General features: G+C 58.5%; 1 protein-coding gene and 1 long non-coding RNA gene across 3 annotated transcripts; one reads left to right on the top strand and one right to left on the bottom strand.

Moving 5' to 3' along the window:
* Positions 1 to 4: 4 nt before the first annotated feature.
* Positions 5 to 7,404, bottom strand: FAAH2 (fatty acid amide hydrolase 2). Its single transcript, XM_064670360.1, has 11 exons — positions 7,179 to 7,404; positions 6,858 to 6,940; positions 6,454 to 6,587; positions 5,964 to 6,173; positions 5,460 to 5,579; positions 4,853 to 4,988; positions 3,941 to 4,058; positions 3,487 to 3,606; positions 2,452 to 2,563; positions 1,626 to 1,820; positions 5 to 1,011 (listed from the first exon to the last, which is right to left on the bottom strand). The coding sequence occupies exons 1-11, from the start codon at positions 7,368 to 7,370 to the stop codon at positions 836 to 838; spliced, it is 1,596 nt and encodes a 531-aa protein (XP_064526430.1). The 5' UTR covers positions 7,371 to 7,404; the 3' UTR covers positions 5 to 835.
* LOC135421709 (uncharacterized) lies at positions 7,229 to 10,324 on the top strand. 2 transcript variants are annotated; one of them, XR_010434171.1, is made up of 3 exons: positions 7,229 to 7,851; positions 7,910 to 9,365; positions 9,670 to 10,324. It is a non-coding gene; the product is annotated as an uncharacterized LOC135421709 (long non-coding RNA). The 2 variants fall into 2 exon arrangements; XR_010434170.1 differs by having other exon boundaries at positions 7,231 to 7,851; positions 7,910 to 9,115; positions 9,228 to 10,324.
* Positions 10,325 to 15,216: the final 4,892 nt, after the last annotated feature.

The raw sequence follows: 15,216 nt of genomic DNA, 5'->3' as shown, positions 1-15,216 counted from the left end.
AGCAGACTGGACAGACTCTTTAATACCACGCTCATTGAGAACACCTTGTGCTTGCTGTCCACCCAGACAGCTCCCCACATCACTGCCCATGTCCACTCCTGGGGCAGAGGCCAGGCAGCTTGGCAGGGCAGGTGGCAGGGGTGATCCCTCCCAGACAGAAGGGGAAGAAACAGGCAGGAGATACTTTATCCAGTGCTACAAATGCTCTCAGAGCAACAGCTCCTTCCGGAGCTGCACACATGGCAGAGCCCAGCACCCCTTACCCCACAAAGCACTTCTGGTGAGGCGGGCGTAGGGCTCAGCCCAGCCCCTTCAGCCCCTCTCCCATTTTGGTCAGAGGGCAGTGGGAATGCTGCAGCAGACCAGGGGGGCTGTGGGGGCTGCCAAGCCTGGGTGCAGCAGGCACAGTCCAGTCTTGTGGGCAGGGTCAGGCCAAGGAGGACCCTCATGTGCCCAGGGGGGCCCCAAGAGGGGCTGAGTGGCTGCCCCCCAGCAGTCTGGCAGCATCTCCTCTGCCAAGATCACACTCAGCATCTTCAAAAGCAGCAAGGGTTACAGCGCTGACCATCTCCATGGCCAGGAAAAGGTGGATGCCCACTGCAGGCAGGACATCCTCAGCCTGCAGCACCGGGGCTCCTGAGGGGCTCAGGGAGGGCAGGTCTCTCCCTGACAGAAGGTGCTGCAGGGATGAAGAATCCAACAGCAACAGCCCGGCTGCCCCATGGCCGGAGGCACCACCAGCTGTTCCCAGGAGGGCACAGTGGGATGCAAAGGGAACATCAGCACCTGCCACTGCCTCGCTGGGCACCACCCTCTCTGTTCCTGCCTCCCAAGGCTAAACTTTCCCCGGCAAAACCCATCCTCCAAAGGCCTTCTCCAGGTACCGGGCCACCGCCAGCGTCAGGTGGTCGTTGTAGGCAGCTGCCACCAGCTGGATGCCCAGTGGGAGCCCCTCGCTGCCCAGCCCCAGTGGGCACTGTGTCACCGGTAGGCCCAGGACATTGAAGATGGCTGGAAGAGAAAAGGATGGATCAGAGTGAGCACAGTGACCAGGATACACCACTGCCTGGCTCTCCCACCCCGGGCACGTCGTGTTTCTCCTGGGAGCTGGTGCTTGACACAGTGGTGCTGAGACATGGTGACAAGGGATATCACTGGCCAGAGGTTCCCAATGCACACATCGTATCTGCAAATGGCACCTACGAGGCATGGCATGCCAAGATCTGGTTTGGGACTCTACTCCTCCATCCCTCCAAAGCCAGGCAGCACTGACATGAGCACTAGCACCAAGGTGCTCCGGCCACAGGGAAGCCATGCAGGGAGCCCCAGACTGTACCCCAGGATATGCTGGTTCTCAGGTTCCTGCTAAACCACAGTGGTAGCTGGAACACCTCTGGGGAACACTGGCCCCTGAGATTAGACACATCACTCAGACCTGCCCCGCTGTGGACAGCAGGTGAAAGATGCCACATGGCACAAAGCGTGACAACCCTCGTTGTGGAGCAGCCAGACCCCTCTCTGTGCTGCACAGCCCACCGTCAGCAATGGGAACACTTTGGTTACAAAACCCTGGCTGCCAGCCTGGGCAGCCCTACCTGCACCCCACAAGAGCCAGAGCTGCTCACCCGTGTAGGCGAAGTTGAAGGGCATGCAGATGGGGGAGTGGTGCTTGGGGGCGATGGTGGGGTGTGAGGGGTAGAGGAGCACCCCGTCCTGCCCCAGCAGCGCCTCCATCTCCTCCTGCAGGCTCTTCCCCATGCTCACCAGCTTGGCATTCCCACTGTGGTTGAGTTTCATCAGCTTCTCCGTCAGCCCCAGGGCTGCAGGGAAAGGGTACAAATAGGGACATAGAGCGAGAAGACTGCGGGCTACGTGGGGCAGAAAGTACATTGCCTGGCCCCATGCAGCATCCTCCAGTCCTAGTGCACCCCCCAAGTCCCCCTGCCCACCAGTACCCACAGCAGATTGCCCCTGGCATGACTCTGTGGGCAGCATCCCCCCAGCTCTGCCAAGGGACAAGCTTTCAGCCTGCCCCTCATTTCCAGCTTTTCCAGGTGCTGGGGTTGAGCAGAGCTGGCAGAGCCACCTCAGCACTCATCAGACAACAGCCCAACTGCACTGATTAGGGTTCTCTGGTACCTGCTGCTATGAAATCAGATCAGTGCAGACCCTGACTGGCTCCCTCTAGACTCCCCAGCAGTTCTGACAGGGCTCACAGCAGGAGTTCATCATCCTCACCTAGGATACCCACTTCCATGCATCAAAGATCCAGCCAACTCTCCCTCAAGCTTGAAATGTGACTCAAAGACACTGAGTGTCATTACAAAACCAGGCTGAAGCTGCTCAGCACAAACCCCAAGTCCCTTTGCTAGGCACTGGGATTACCTGCATTTAACAACTCATCCGCCCCACCACTGCCTCTGCACTCCCCAGGGCTCCCCCCAGCCTCACCAATAGCTGGGAAGGTGTGAGAAGACATCCCCACGAGCCACTTCATCAGCTCCCACAGCGGCCACACCGGCTTCCCGTGGTCCCCCAGCAGGTCTGTGAATCGCTGTGCCTCCTGTAACACACCCACTCCCCCCGTCAGCACTGCCAGCACACAGCAGGGAGGCACAGGCTGCAAGGGACAGTGAAATTCCAGCTGTCCCGTTATCCTGATGTGAGCCCTTCCCATTTTCACACAGGAGATGCCCATCAGGAGTGCCCCACAGCTCTAGCACTGATCCAGGGTGGCAGCAGGAGCATCTCTCCCTGCCAGAGGCAGGAAGAAGGAGGGAGAGCCTCCCAAAGCAGCACCTTCCAGCACCCAATGGGCATGATGCAAGGGATGATGTCCAGATAATGTCCAGGCATTTACTCCTATGATATGGCCATGGGACCAGGAAGGAGGCAGAGGAGCCAGATGTGCCCTCCTTAGTGCATGGGGCTGTGTTGTTTCCCACCACTCCCCGTGTGCCAGGAATGCATAAGGTACAACACTCCCAAGAGGGTTTTTCTCTATAAAATACCTCCCCGCATGCAAAGAGCATAGCACAGTGGCTGCAATTCAAGGGAAATGTAACACAGGCAGGCCTGCTGCTGGAAAGCTGCTAATGCCCTGTTTGTCCTGGCATCCTAAAAGGTGTTAATCCCAGCCTGCAATGTCAGAAGACACAGCACAGAGCCAAGAGTGAGGCAGGATGTTCCCTGCTTGGGGAGCATCCTTACCAACCTGCATGAAGGTCAGTGTGTCAAAATGACCTTCCCCTCCCTACACCACATTGCTCCTCTGCTGGGAGCCACGGCCTCATCCCATGGGAGAGCAAGGGAGAAGGGGCTGTGTGTCTTTGGGAAGAGATGAAGGGAGGACTGCGGGGACAAAAGGAGCAGGGAAAGCCCTCAGGCAGGTCTGGAAAACCTACAACTCTCCACTGCTGGCCCCAGGCAGCTGATTCTTCCCTGCTGCCACCAAATTTGTGCCTTTGCCAGCTCGGTCTGACGCACCTCTCCATTGCTGTCCTTGGACGACATCATGGCTGACCAGATCTGGAAAGAATACTTCATCTTGTGGATTGACACATGCTGAACCCGGACCCCCAGGTCACTTTCGATGTGCTCCACCACCTGAAGGGACAAGTAGGAAGGGTTTGTTTCCATAAGGTTGTGAGGTGCTGCCATCAGCCCATGGAAAGTACAGAGAAGAGGGCAAGGGCATCTGCTCACAAGATCTTCTCCTTGCTTCTTCTTTAGCATAGAATAAAAAGTTTTTTCTACTTTTTAACCTCTGGAAGCACAGGACTGGAACAGAAAGCTGCCTCCCCAGCCCTCCATCCTGCCAGTCCCCACAGGAGCCACACACAGAGCAGCTCCCTCCCCTCCCCAGGGCTCCTCCGACTGGTGTCCCCAGGTTCTATCTTCAGGCTCACCCCAGCAAGAACCAACCTCTGCTCCTTCCTACCTTCTTTTGGGCCTGCAAGATCTCCTTGTCCACAGGTGACACAAAAACGGACCCGCCGTCGTGATCCATGCAGTGGAATTTGATCTTCTCCAGTGACACTTTCTCATTCAGTTTCAGCCTGGGAAAGGGGCTTTGTCACAAACCCATCCCTGGCTCCTCCCCAGCTGCCAGAACTGCTCACACACATGTTAATGTGTCCTCAGGAGACACTGCTCTGCCTCCCAGGGTAGCAAGGTCAGACCCTGAGGACACACAGACACCTGCTGCCCACAGTCTACCCAGCTGCTCTCCCGCCCCGTCAGTCCCAGCAAGTTCCCGTTGGGAAAATTCTTATCTCTCCAGAAGAACCTTGTGATTACAAACCCCGTCCATGGCCAAGGCTGGGATTTCACAAGAGCCAGGGAAAAACAGAAGTGGTAATGGAGACAACAGCCGCTCGCAGGCTGTGGCACAAAGGAGGGCTGCCCTGTCTGCCCCATCTCTGCTTTGCTCATCACTGGCACCTGCCACATAGCAGGCTCTTGGTTACACAGACCTATGCAGGAACCAAACTGGCTGTGGTGTGGGATGGAAAACTCATCATTCAGCAACAGGAAAAAGGCCCTGTAACACCCAGGAGCAAGGCCAGTCCCAGGAGGGGAGGGCCATGTGGGACAGCACTGAGAACCAGCTTGCAAGTAAAGAGGGAACCAACAGTCTGCTCATGGCTGCCTGTTCCCCAGAGCATGTGGGTGGTGGGAAGGACAGTCCCAGCTGCGGAGGTCCCGTTGAAGCCAGCAGCAGAGGAAGGAAATCAGTAACAAACAAACTGGGTGGGGTACAGATCTGTCTCGTACAAAGGACTGACCCACTGTGCAGACCAGAGAGCTGCTGACTCCAGCTCAGCAGCCAGGAGCAGTGGGAGCAACTCACTTGCTGACCCCGGGCCCGGCCATGACCCTCAGCACAGGCTCCAGGTCCTCGGCATAGCGGCACATGGGTCCCGTGCACAGGAAGCTGGTCCGTGCCCCGTGAGCGTTTGGGAACTGGCCGTCGTTGGGCACCACCCCTGCGAGCAGAGAGACCTTGGGTACCACCCTGAGCATCGCCTCCAGCCAAGGGCAGCCCTGCTGGGGGGCTCTGGGCACAGGGCAACGTGGTTCCTCAGGGACTGCACACCTCACAAGGGCTGATGGCAAGGTGCACGGGGTGGGGAAGGGAGGAAAAGCACCCAGCCAGGATACTGAGAGCCAGAAAAACATCCCGACCTTGAGAAAACATCCCACGCTGAGGATGCAATACCTGGGTAAAACCCCTCCCTGTCTCCCACGCTCCTGGCATTCTGCCACCGAAGGCTTCCCGCTGCAAAGCCCAGCTGTGCTCCCACAGGGGGCTTGTCCCATGCAAGGAGTTACCTGACCCCTTACAGCAATCCCACCAGAGACCAGCACAGGGGTGTCCCAGACGAGTTCATCCCACAGCCCCCATTCCACCTCATGGCATTTCTGCTGGGGAGGAGGAGACCCCCACACCCCCTTACCTGTCGTGGGTTTATGGCCGAAGACTCCGTTGAAGAAGGCGGGCATCCGGATGCTGCCACCGATGTCAGAGCCCACGCCTATGACTGAGCAGGCAGCTGCCAGGACACCACCCTCCCCACCTGCACAGGAGACAACATGGCAAAACCCCACAGGTTTACGGTGCGAGTCATCCAGCAAAAGCAGGAGCACCTCACAGTGACCCAGAGGGGCGGGGGCCATGCCTGCTTTAGCAGTGGCTGGGGGACAGCTGGGGAATTTTGGCCAAATGGATATTTCTGCCAAAGTAAGACAGAGTGAGCCGAAGCAATGCCAGGTGAAACACTCACAAGAGACAAAGCAGCTGGACCCCCAGCAGCACAACAGCAGTGCCAAGGGAAGAGGCCTGTGAGCTCTGCAGGAACCCAGGGATGAATTAAAGCCACGTGCAGAGATTTGCAACCCTTCCCTTGCTGCGTTTTAAACCCGCTGGTCGGGCAGGACTGTGCCGAGATGCCGGGGCTCACCTGAGCTGCCACCCACGATCCTCTGCAGGTCATAGGGGTTGTTGGTCCGCCCGTAGACCCTGTTGCTGGACTCATACCACATGCAGAGCTCACTGCAGTTGGTGACACCCAGTGGGATGGCACCGGCCTGCTTCAGCCGTGACACCACCGTGGCATCCGAGGTGGCGATCACGTTGCGGCGGTTGACCAAGCCGGAGGTGTTGGGCATCCCTGCGGTGCCAAGGTTGACAGGAAGGTGTCAGGGCCAGTGCTCAGACACCACCCGGGGCTGCAGGAAGGAGGTTTCCAGCGAGGGCTGGTCCTCTGAGGCACCACAAGCTCTGCAGCACCTGTGTGCTACTAGTGAACACGGACACAGAAGCCCTGGCAGAGCTTGGTGCAGACCAAGGGAAGGGAAACTGCTTCCCTCCGAGCACTTGCCACAGCCACCCACCACCCTGGGGTGGTGAGTCACAACCTGTGAAGCGGAGAGGAACAAAGGCAAACCCACCGTGGAGAGAAAAGGCTTCCTTGACAGTGATGGGAACTCCCAACAAGGGGAACTTCTCCTCCAGATAGTCATCGCCAGGGCCTTCTGAAAGCAGCTTATCAACCTGCTGGGCTTCCTGCAGGGCCTCCTCAAACCTGCAACGAGGCAGCGGGCGATGTTCTGGCACTGGACCGGTGAGCAGCGGGGTCCCCGCAGGGTGGGCAGACCCCAACTGCAGCAAGAGCTTGTGATGGGAGGTGAGATCGCCCCGGGTCTGTGCTGGAGCCGAGAGCACCGTCCCGGCTGAGCCACGGCCGGGAGCACCGCGCGGGGCTCCCCGTGCCCTCGGTGCGGAGCATCGCCCGGGTCTGAAGGAGGGGGCAAGCGGGGAGCCCAGCACCCCCTCAGCCGCGCCCTCCACTCACCTGTCCTTGACGACCGCGTTGATCAGGGGGTTCACCTCCTTGATCCTCTCCACGTACGCCTCCACCACCTCGATGCAGGTCACCTGGGCACGGACCACGGGCGGGAACCGCCGTCAGGGGCGCCCGGGACGCCGGGACACTCCCGGTACCCCCCACACCGTCACGGCCGAGACTCTCCGAGGGGGACACAGCGGTCACAGCCCCGTGGCTGCCCCTCGGGGCCACTTCCGGCCCCCGCTGTCCCCCCCTCCTCCCCCACCCCGGGTGGTACCTGCCGTGCCCGTTTCCCCCCCCCCCCCCCGCGGGGGCGCAGGGTGGTACCTGCCGCGCGCGGAGCAGCGCCGCGAGGCGGCGCGCGGGCAGCAACAGGAGCTCGCGCCGCGGCGGCGGGACGGCGCGCGCGCCGGGGCCGGGCCCGGGCGGCGGCGGGAGCAGCGCGAGCAGCGCGAGGCAGGCGCGCGACAGCAGCCGCAGCAGCAGCGCGAGCCACCGCTCCGCGCGCGACAGCGCCATGGCACCGGCCGCACCGCTGCGCGCGCCGCGCCCCGCCCCCGGGGCCGCGCGGAAGTGACGGCGTCTCCATGGCGACCGCGCCCCGCCCCGCCCGCGGCCTGTGCGCCGGGCCCGCGACCGGCGCCGCCTGAGACGGGGGGGCCGCGCCGGCCCGTACCTTCCCCCGGGGAGCGTAGCGCTGCCCCGCGGTGGAGCCGGGGGGCACCCACTCTGCCCGTCCCGGGTCGTCCCGCCCCTCCGCTCCGGAATTACCCCCAATGGTTTCCATATTACCAAAGGCTTAAAAAACCCACAGCGGGTTAGCAAGGACGCGCAGAAAGCTGGAGTGGTTTTGCCGACTGTGTCGGATGCGTGTTGTAACCGCCAGTTAACCCGAGCTGTGCTGGCGCGAGGGGACAGCGGCGCTCCCGACGTGCGGACTGTGCGGGGACAGCGAAACCCGCCCCGGGAAGGGGCTGCAGTGACAGCCTCACCTGGGCAGGTGCTGCAGTGACAGCCTCACCTGGGCAGGTGCTGCAGTGACAGCCTCACCTGGGCAGGTGCGGCGGCAGCCTGCGGGGTGCTGAGCCCGGCACCTCTGGGTGCATCCCGGAGGTTCTGGGGCTGATCCCGGCACCATTGGGCACATCCCTGGAGCACTGGGGCCGAGCCCAGCACCGCCGGGTGCACCCGCAGTGCCCTTGGGCTGCCCTGCTGGTCTGTGGAGGAGACACTTCCCTTTCCTGCAGAGGTTGTCTGTCCACATCCAAAAACCTGTCCTCAGGGTCAGGCTGTGCACACAAACATGCTTGTGGGGTGTTACCGACCTATGGGGCATTAACACCGATCAGTTTAAAGTTGACACCTAATTATAACGTTCTTCTGCGTTTTAAACACCAAGCCTCATTCTCAAGCTTTCTAATAAAAGGCAACCATTATCACACTTATTGTCAAACATACACTGAGGTTTTCAGGTGCTTGATTATGGAATCTGGAAGAGACTGGATAATACTCAAACCTCAGGACAAAAGTTACAAGAACTGGTAGTGCTGGGGGGGGGGGGGAAATCCTGTCTTTTAAAGCAAGGATTTAAGCAGCATCTGAGTGGGCCTTACTGTATCTCTTCCCTTCCACAGAGTTGGCGATTGAATTATCAGTGCAAAGTGGGGCAGGCGAGGGGATACGTTCCTTGTGAAAATCTTTTACAACTGCAAAATCAACACATCAGCATTTATGGGACAATCTACAGCTAACACGCCCTGGGAGGGCATCGACTGACCTCTGTCCCCTAAAACCTAAGCTTATATGGAAGTCATCCTGATAGCAGTTCTATTTTCACAAACTCTTATCAAAGAACTTTTCTCCTTGCTTGATGCAAATGGAGGAAAGGAAAGAAGAGAAGGGAAGGGGAAAAGCCGCTTTCCTGCTTGGGGTTAGTTTCCTGTACCCTGGGAAAGCACGGACAGCAGCTTTGTCTGCCTGGGTTTGGTCACCAGGTCATCAGCCTGAGGGGCTCCCAGCTGTAAAAGGTTGGGGTGTCCTGTGCTCTCTCAAGGACAAGGGAAACTCTTGTCCTCTGCTGATTTTAATTCCTCAGTGTCTTCGTTTCCCTTGGCAGGTTGTCCCTGACCACAGACACCAGCCAGCCCGGGGGCAGGTCCCAGCAGTGCTGTGCTTGATGGCTGATGGTGCACAGGTGGCTTAACAGCTGCTTTTCCACTGCTCTGAAACTGCTGGAATGCCTATGACCTTACCAAGGCCCTTAGGTAGCCTTTGCCTTTCCCCCCACAATATCTAATCACCCCCACCCCCTCAGGTTACAACAGGATTGTGCATGGGCCCAAACCTTTCCTCACACCTGTGTCTCTGCCATTGCAGCTCACAGAGGCCCAGAGTCCCCTGCTGAGGAGCAGTGGTAAGTCAGGGTTTGCCAAATCTCGGGCAGTGTTGGTGGTTGCATCTTCGGCTTTGCCAGGCCCAGAGCCAGGCATGGCAAGGCTCCCTTGGAACTCAGAGGTAAGTCAGGTGTCCTGCAGGTTTCTTCCAGAGCTAGAATGGTAAAACTCCTCTCAATGGAGAAGGGAGAGGACAGCCCTCCCAAATGTAATCCCAGCACTGCTTTTGTCAGTTTTTTCCTCCATTTCTCAGTGGATTTGCTGGTACTTCCCCCTCAAGTCCTTTCCAAATGTTGGCAGAGAGGGGTATGAACCAAGCCACTTCTGTCCTGGGTCTCTGCTTCCTTGGTGCTCTGCAGAGACCTTCCCTAAACTCTGGCGTTTATTTTCCGAGGAAAGTGTCTCCCTTAATCTTTGTCTTTCAGGGTTTAAAGAACAGGGCTTTGAAATTCACACCGGATCAGCTGCTAGTGGGCTAGAAGGTGCTCTAAAAATAAAGCAATAAGGTCCGGAAGCCTGAGGTTGAAGTGATTGGCACTGCTTTTCAGTTACCAGCTGACAGAGCTGACACCACCCTGGCTAAGAAACCAGTTAATTCCAAACTGATTGCCAAGAGCATGGGGGCTGGAAATGCAGAGTAAAGCTCACCCATCCAGACCTGTCCCACTGCCTTATCCTAAGGGACACCAGCTGCTTAGAAGAAAAACACGATCCCAGGTCTTACACTCCGGAAATTATCCCCAGTCATTTCATCATTACTGAAGGCTTAAGAAACCAGAAGCAGTTAGCAAGGACAGACAGAAAGCTGGAGTGGTTTTGCCGACTGTGTGGATGCGTGTTGTAACCACTAATTGCCTGGGAAGCCACGGAACAGGCTCGGCAGCAGAGCATGAGGCGAGTGGGAAGAAGAGCCACAGTCTGGCTGCCTTCACGGTGCTCTCCAAAGCTCTCTTGGATCTTGTCACCACTGGACAAGAAACACCTTTCATGAAATTAAAAGAAGAGAAAGAGCCTGACAGCACAATTCTTTGTGAAAGGAGCCCTTTGAAACTTCTCCTTAAAATAAAGCTTCAGAAGAAACCTGGAGTTTGTGTAGCACAGTGTTGGGGTGGGGAGAGAGGAAAAGGGTGTTTAAAGGTTCAGGTTTAAACACAGCAACTCAGATGCTTAACTGCCAGCTGATCCCAGGAAAAAAAACCCAAAAAACAAACAAAAAAGTCCCCCGAATTTGACGGCAGTTCTTCCAAGCCTGCCCTTATCCAGATCCACCACAGAGGGATGCTGTGGTCCGCGTTTCCATCAGCTGTCTTCTTGCCCGCTGGCCCAGGACCCGGCAGCGTTGGGCAGCTGCTGGTTGGGTGCCCGTGCTGCACGCCCGGGGCTGGCAGAGAAAGGGCTCTGACCTTGCCTCGCCCTCGCTGCGGTCACGGGCCTGGCGGGACACAGGAGGTACCCAGCCTGAACACCCCACTCCTGGAGGGCAGGAGGGCCCGAGGGGATCCCATGCTGCCTGTCTGGGAACACAGCAGTTGGCACGGCCGAGGTTTTGGTACAACGCTGCTGTGGGGACACCGCCTGCAGACCCACCGGCAGGGCAGCTCAGCGCTCTCCCAGCTCTCCCTCCATCCCGGCGCGGCTGCAGCAGGGCTGTGCCAAACCAAGCCTTGCGCTGCAAGGCAGCCGGAGGGACCGTCCTGGATGCAGCCAGACCCGCTGGCAGCCGGGGGACAGCTTCCCTTCAGAGCAGCGTGGCGGGGCAGGGAAGGCGGATGTTTTGGGACTCCTCTCTCCCGCTGCCGCCGCAGTGACGGCGCTGAGCGCCCCGCGGTCGGGACCGTGCCACGGGAGGTCGCTCTGCCACCGCCGCTCGGTGTCCCTGGCCCCTGCCCCGCAGGGCCGCATCTGTTCCCTCCGCACCGAGCCAGAGTACACTGTGTTCAGTGTCCTTGATTAAACAAAATGTTTATGCGTGCCTCTGCTCCGGCAAACATCTTGGCGGCTGCACGAAGCCTACTCGCTGCTACTGCCCCAGCTGCGCTGGAACTGGGGCAGAGTCTGTGCAGTGCTTCAGAAGGTGGATGGCCTTCCTGGGGTGGACCCCACTCCTGGAGCACCCCGCTCGATCTCTGCACCCCAGCCATTGCAACGGGCCTTGGCTACTGGAGAAGGCTGAGCCCTGTAGCCCCTTGGTGCCAAGGGGAGCTCCTGGCCCCTTTGAGAGGCTGGGGGCAGTCATGCTTTGCCTCCTTACCCTGGGAGTTGTGACACCCACCCCATGAACCCACCACCCATTTCCCACTTGAGCAGAGCTTTGGGGTGCATCTTGAGAATTCAGGATCAGCTAAGAAATTTCCTGGGCTCCATGATGCCTCCAGAAGTGCAGAACACCATGACACTTTGCCTTTTTGACACCCTCCTGCTGCGCCTGCTGATCGTGCCCATGTTCAGCACCATGGGGTTGGGTGGGCATCGCTGGCCCTGGCTGGGACAACTGCAGGGTTCACACTGGCTCCTGGGGGTGTCCTGACTGCAGCTCCACGTCCCCTGTCCTGCCCAGCCAGCATTGTCTGGGATGTACCCGCTTCCTTCCCTGCCCAAGGAGACTGTGTCTGCCAGTTGTACACATCTGGAGTTAACTGGGGACAGGCTGGCCCTGCCATGTCATCTCTCAGGCATTGTACAGCTGCTGGTCTATGCCTGCAGGGCAGCCCTCAGCCAGATGTGTTGTCAACACGGTCGTGCTCTTGCTCCTGCTGATACCTCCAGACCCCTTCAGACCCCTCCCCAAGCCATGTCCCCTGTGAGAACAGAGCAGCATGCCCTGGGAAAGGGGGGACCAGCCTGTTGAGGTAATCTACAATCCTGCCAGAAGAGACTGAGGGAAGTGGTCTGCAGGACTGAGAGAACTCTGAGAGGACTCAGAGTTCCATCCTTGAATTCAGGAGGAAAGGAGAAGAAAATGTTGATGGCCATCAGGAGCTGATGACCACTCAGGTGTTGATGGGCCACTTGGATGATATGGACCCACACTGGACTCCCGGCCTGGCTCCCTGCCTGGAGCAGGCCGCAGAAGTGTTTCCCAAGAGCATGGGCTTTCAGCAGAGCAGGTTGCCCAAGCAGCTTGCATGCCCCTGCCAGGCTGTGTGCCATGGCTCTTGCGAAATGGTGTTGATAAACACTCTGGGGCATGCCAAGTCCTGCGGGACAACAGCTGGTGTGCCCGGGCTGCAGGGAGTGCCTGCATGGTGAGAGGAATTTTCCACTCCTCTCTGGAAAGTGTGTCTGACCCCGCTGGGAGACTATCCCCAGCAAGGCAGACTTACCTGCTGATGTCCAGCTGGCTTGTCTGGCCCAAGAAACCCCCCAAGCAAGAGCTGTCCTTAGGCACATGGCAAAGCAACGGGTGGTCAGGTCACCTGAGACATGGTGGCACTCTACGGGGCTGGGCTGGGTCCTACCATCCCCAAAGAGACAACACTGCCCCCATTTCACCATGGGGCCGTTCTTGTGTCCTGGCAATGAACTGCCCCTTAGCTTCCCCTTTCCAAGCACATGGGCCAAACTGGGGTGAGCTGTGTGCTGCTCTGGTCCCTGTCCCAAGGACTTGCTTTCTTGTGATTCTGGTTCTCTTTGCATGTCTCCTGAGGGCACTGGGTAACCCTTGCCAAGGCCTTCCAGGCTGCCTGGGCCAGCTCTGCCTGGCTGTGTCTTCTGGCATGTTGGAAATACCTCAAAGACCAGTGTGTTTGTGGTATGAAGAGGGTGTATAATTAGCATTATGAGAGCCCAACTTAATTTGACCAGTGTGTCCCAGAGCTGCAGTTCCTTTGGCCTGCCCTACCATCCAGCTGTGCTCTCAACAGGAGAGTGAAAAGCTCGTGCCAGGCAGTGCAGGCCTGGCCAGTGTACCTGTGCACAGTGCCACATGTGTCCCTGTCCCCCAATGCAGCCTGGCATATGCTGTGCCCTACCACCCCAGCACCTGCAGGAGATGGGCATTTCAAACCCTGGCATCACACATGGCTTTCCACAGTGTCCCCAAGGGTCCAGAACTGTGCTGGTGAAGGAGGGGTATAAAGGGTATTTGGAAAGCCTGTGAGTTCCTACCAATAGCCACAAACACGTGTGGTATCCACAGCTGCCCACGCAGCAGGAAAATCCCATTATTTGAGGTACCACTGGTAATCACCAGCAGCTGGTCTCTGGAGAAACATGACAGTTTCCAAAGGCCTCTGTCCCCTCCCCTCCTGTGGACAGTCACCAGTGTGAGGATGTACATGAACCAGGATGGCTGGGGGGCCCTGTGCTCCTGAGAGCAGGGAGCCCTGGAGCTGTGCAGGGCTATCCTCCCTGTGTTCCAGGGGTGACGGGAATTTGTTGCTACGTGAAAATATCCCATGGAGGCATTTTTGCTTCCCTTCAGGTACCAGGTGGGCAATGCACTCGTGTTCATCAGGCTGCAGATGACCTTGTGCTCTGTGCCATCAATGGCAAAGGAGCTAAACGTCAGCCAACACCTGGAGAGGGAATGGGGGGTTGGGTCACAGGTCTCCTGTGGGGACAGGATATTGGGGATGATTTCTCTGGGAGGACTCTTCCTTCCTTCCTTCCTTCCTTCCTTCCTTCCTTCCTTCCTTCCTTCCTTCCTTCCTTCCTTCCTTCCTTCCTTCCTTCCTTCCTTCCTTCCTTCCTTCCTTCCTTCCTTCCTTCCTTCCTTCCTTCCTTCCTTCCTTCCTTCCTTCCTCCCTCCCTCCCTCCCTCCCTCCCTATCTCCCTCCCTCCTTATCTCCCTATCTCCCTTTCTTCTTTCCTCCCTTTCCCCTTCCTTCTTTCCTCTCTTCCTTTCCTCTCCTTGTTTCACTTTCCTCCCTTTCTTCTTCTCTTTTGCTGCCACTTGAACATGTCCCTACTGCCACCCTGGTGCTCCTGACTCCATCCCCCTGGCATCTGGGCTGGCAGTCCCAGAGCTGCTCACAGCCCAGAGCTGCTTATACCGTTTCACACCCAGCTGCTGTCCTGTGCCGTGCGTGGTGGCTGTGCCAGCCCAGTCAGGCTGTGGTGGAGCAGCACCACTCGCCCTGTCTCTGATCAGGGTCCCCTGTCACTTCCCATGTCCCTGCAGCCTCCAGGCTGGATCAGGGTGTGGTGGGAGCTGAGACAGAGGTGGGTGATGGGATGCACTTGCTGAGGCTCCTGCTGGGAGCACACCCTGGAAACGGGTATATGCAGGGGTCTGACACTGTGTGGTAACCCACTCTTTTTATGGAGACAGTGGCAAGAGAAAGAGGGACTTGTGGGTTGCTCATGGCAGCAGACAGAGGAACACTGCTGTCTCCTCTTGGCCCCAGCTTCTGGCATCGTGTCTTGTGCATGTAGGCAGAGGTGGGGGGGGCAGCACAGCCCTTGGTGCCTGCACATCTCCACTGGGGAGAGGCAGAGCTTGGCCAAAAGGCAGCAGCAACAGCAGCGAGGCCCGTCCTGCCCCCGGGTGCTTGGGACGTGCTGTTCTCTCGAGCGATGATAAGGACAACCAATAATAAAAGCAGGCAGATGGGACACGAGCCCGGCCTCCAGCCAGCGACCTTCAGGAGCTGGGTTACTGGAGCAGGCGCAGGCGTTTTGGCAGTGGCCAGAGCCAGCGGCACGTCGGGAGCCAGCGCAGGGTAAACACGCGTGCGGACAGCGCTGCCTGAGTGCGCAGCCGCGGCCCTTGGCCCCCTGGCATGTGGCCCTGAATATCCCTGGGCATTGCAGTGGCTCGTGCACACCCCGTGCACCTTGATAATGAGCTGGGATGGCAACGAAGCTCCACAGAGCACAGGGCTGCGTGTGCCGGCGTCCCTGCTCACCTTGCCGGAGCGTGGCCCAGCAGCTGCGCACACGGGCGGGGGAGGCACGGCCAGCCAAGCCTCCAGAGTAACCCTGAGCACTTACATAACCACTTGCCTGCACAAACCACTGCACAAACATGA

This window comes from Pseudopipra pipra, chromosome 13 (genome assembly GCF_036250125.1).
Source record: "Pseudopipra pipra isolate bDixPip1 chromosome 13, bDixPip1.hap1, whole genome shotgun sequence".
Lineage (NCBI taxonomy): Eukaryota > Metazoa > Chordata > Aves > Passeriformes > Pipridae > Pseudopipra > Pseudopipra pipra.
Note: the sequence above shows the minus strand (reverse complement) of the source record. Positions and strands in the feature narration are given on the sequence as shown.

What these genes read in the sequence shown, in the direction of transcription:
- FAAH2 (XM_064670360.1), bottom strand. Translation starts at nt 7,370, where the DNA reads ATGGCGCTGTCGCGCGCGGAGCGGTGGCTCGCGCTGCTGCTGCGGCTG. An exon ending in GCCGGGCCCGGGGTCAGCAA is followed by an intron (nt 4,059 to 4,852) that starts GTGAGTTGCTCC and finishes CCCCTTTCCCAG; the next exon opens with GCTGAAACTGAATGAGAAAG. An exon ending in TCTTGCAGGCCCAAAAGAAG is followed by an intron (nt 3,607 to 3,940) that starts GTAGGAAGGAGC and finishes TTGTCCCTTCAG; the next exon opens with GTGGTGGAGCACATCGAAAG.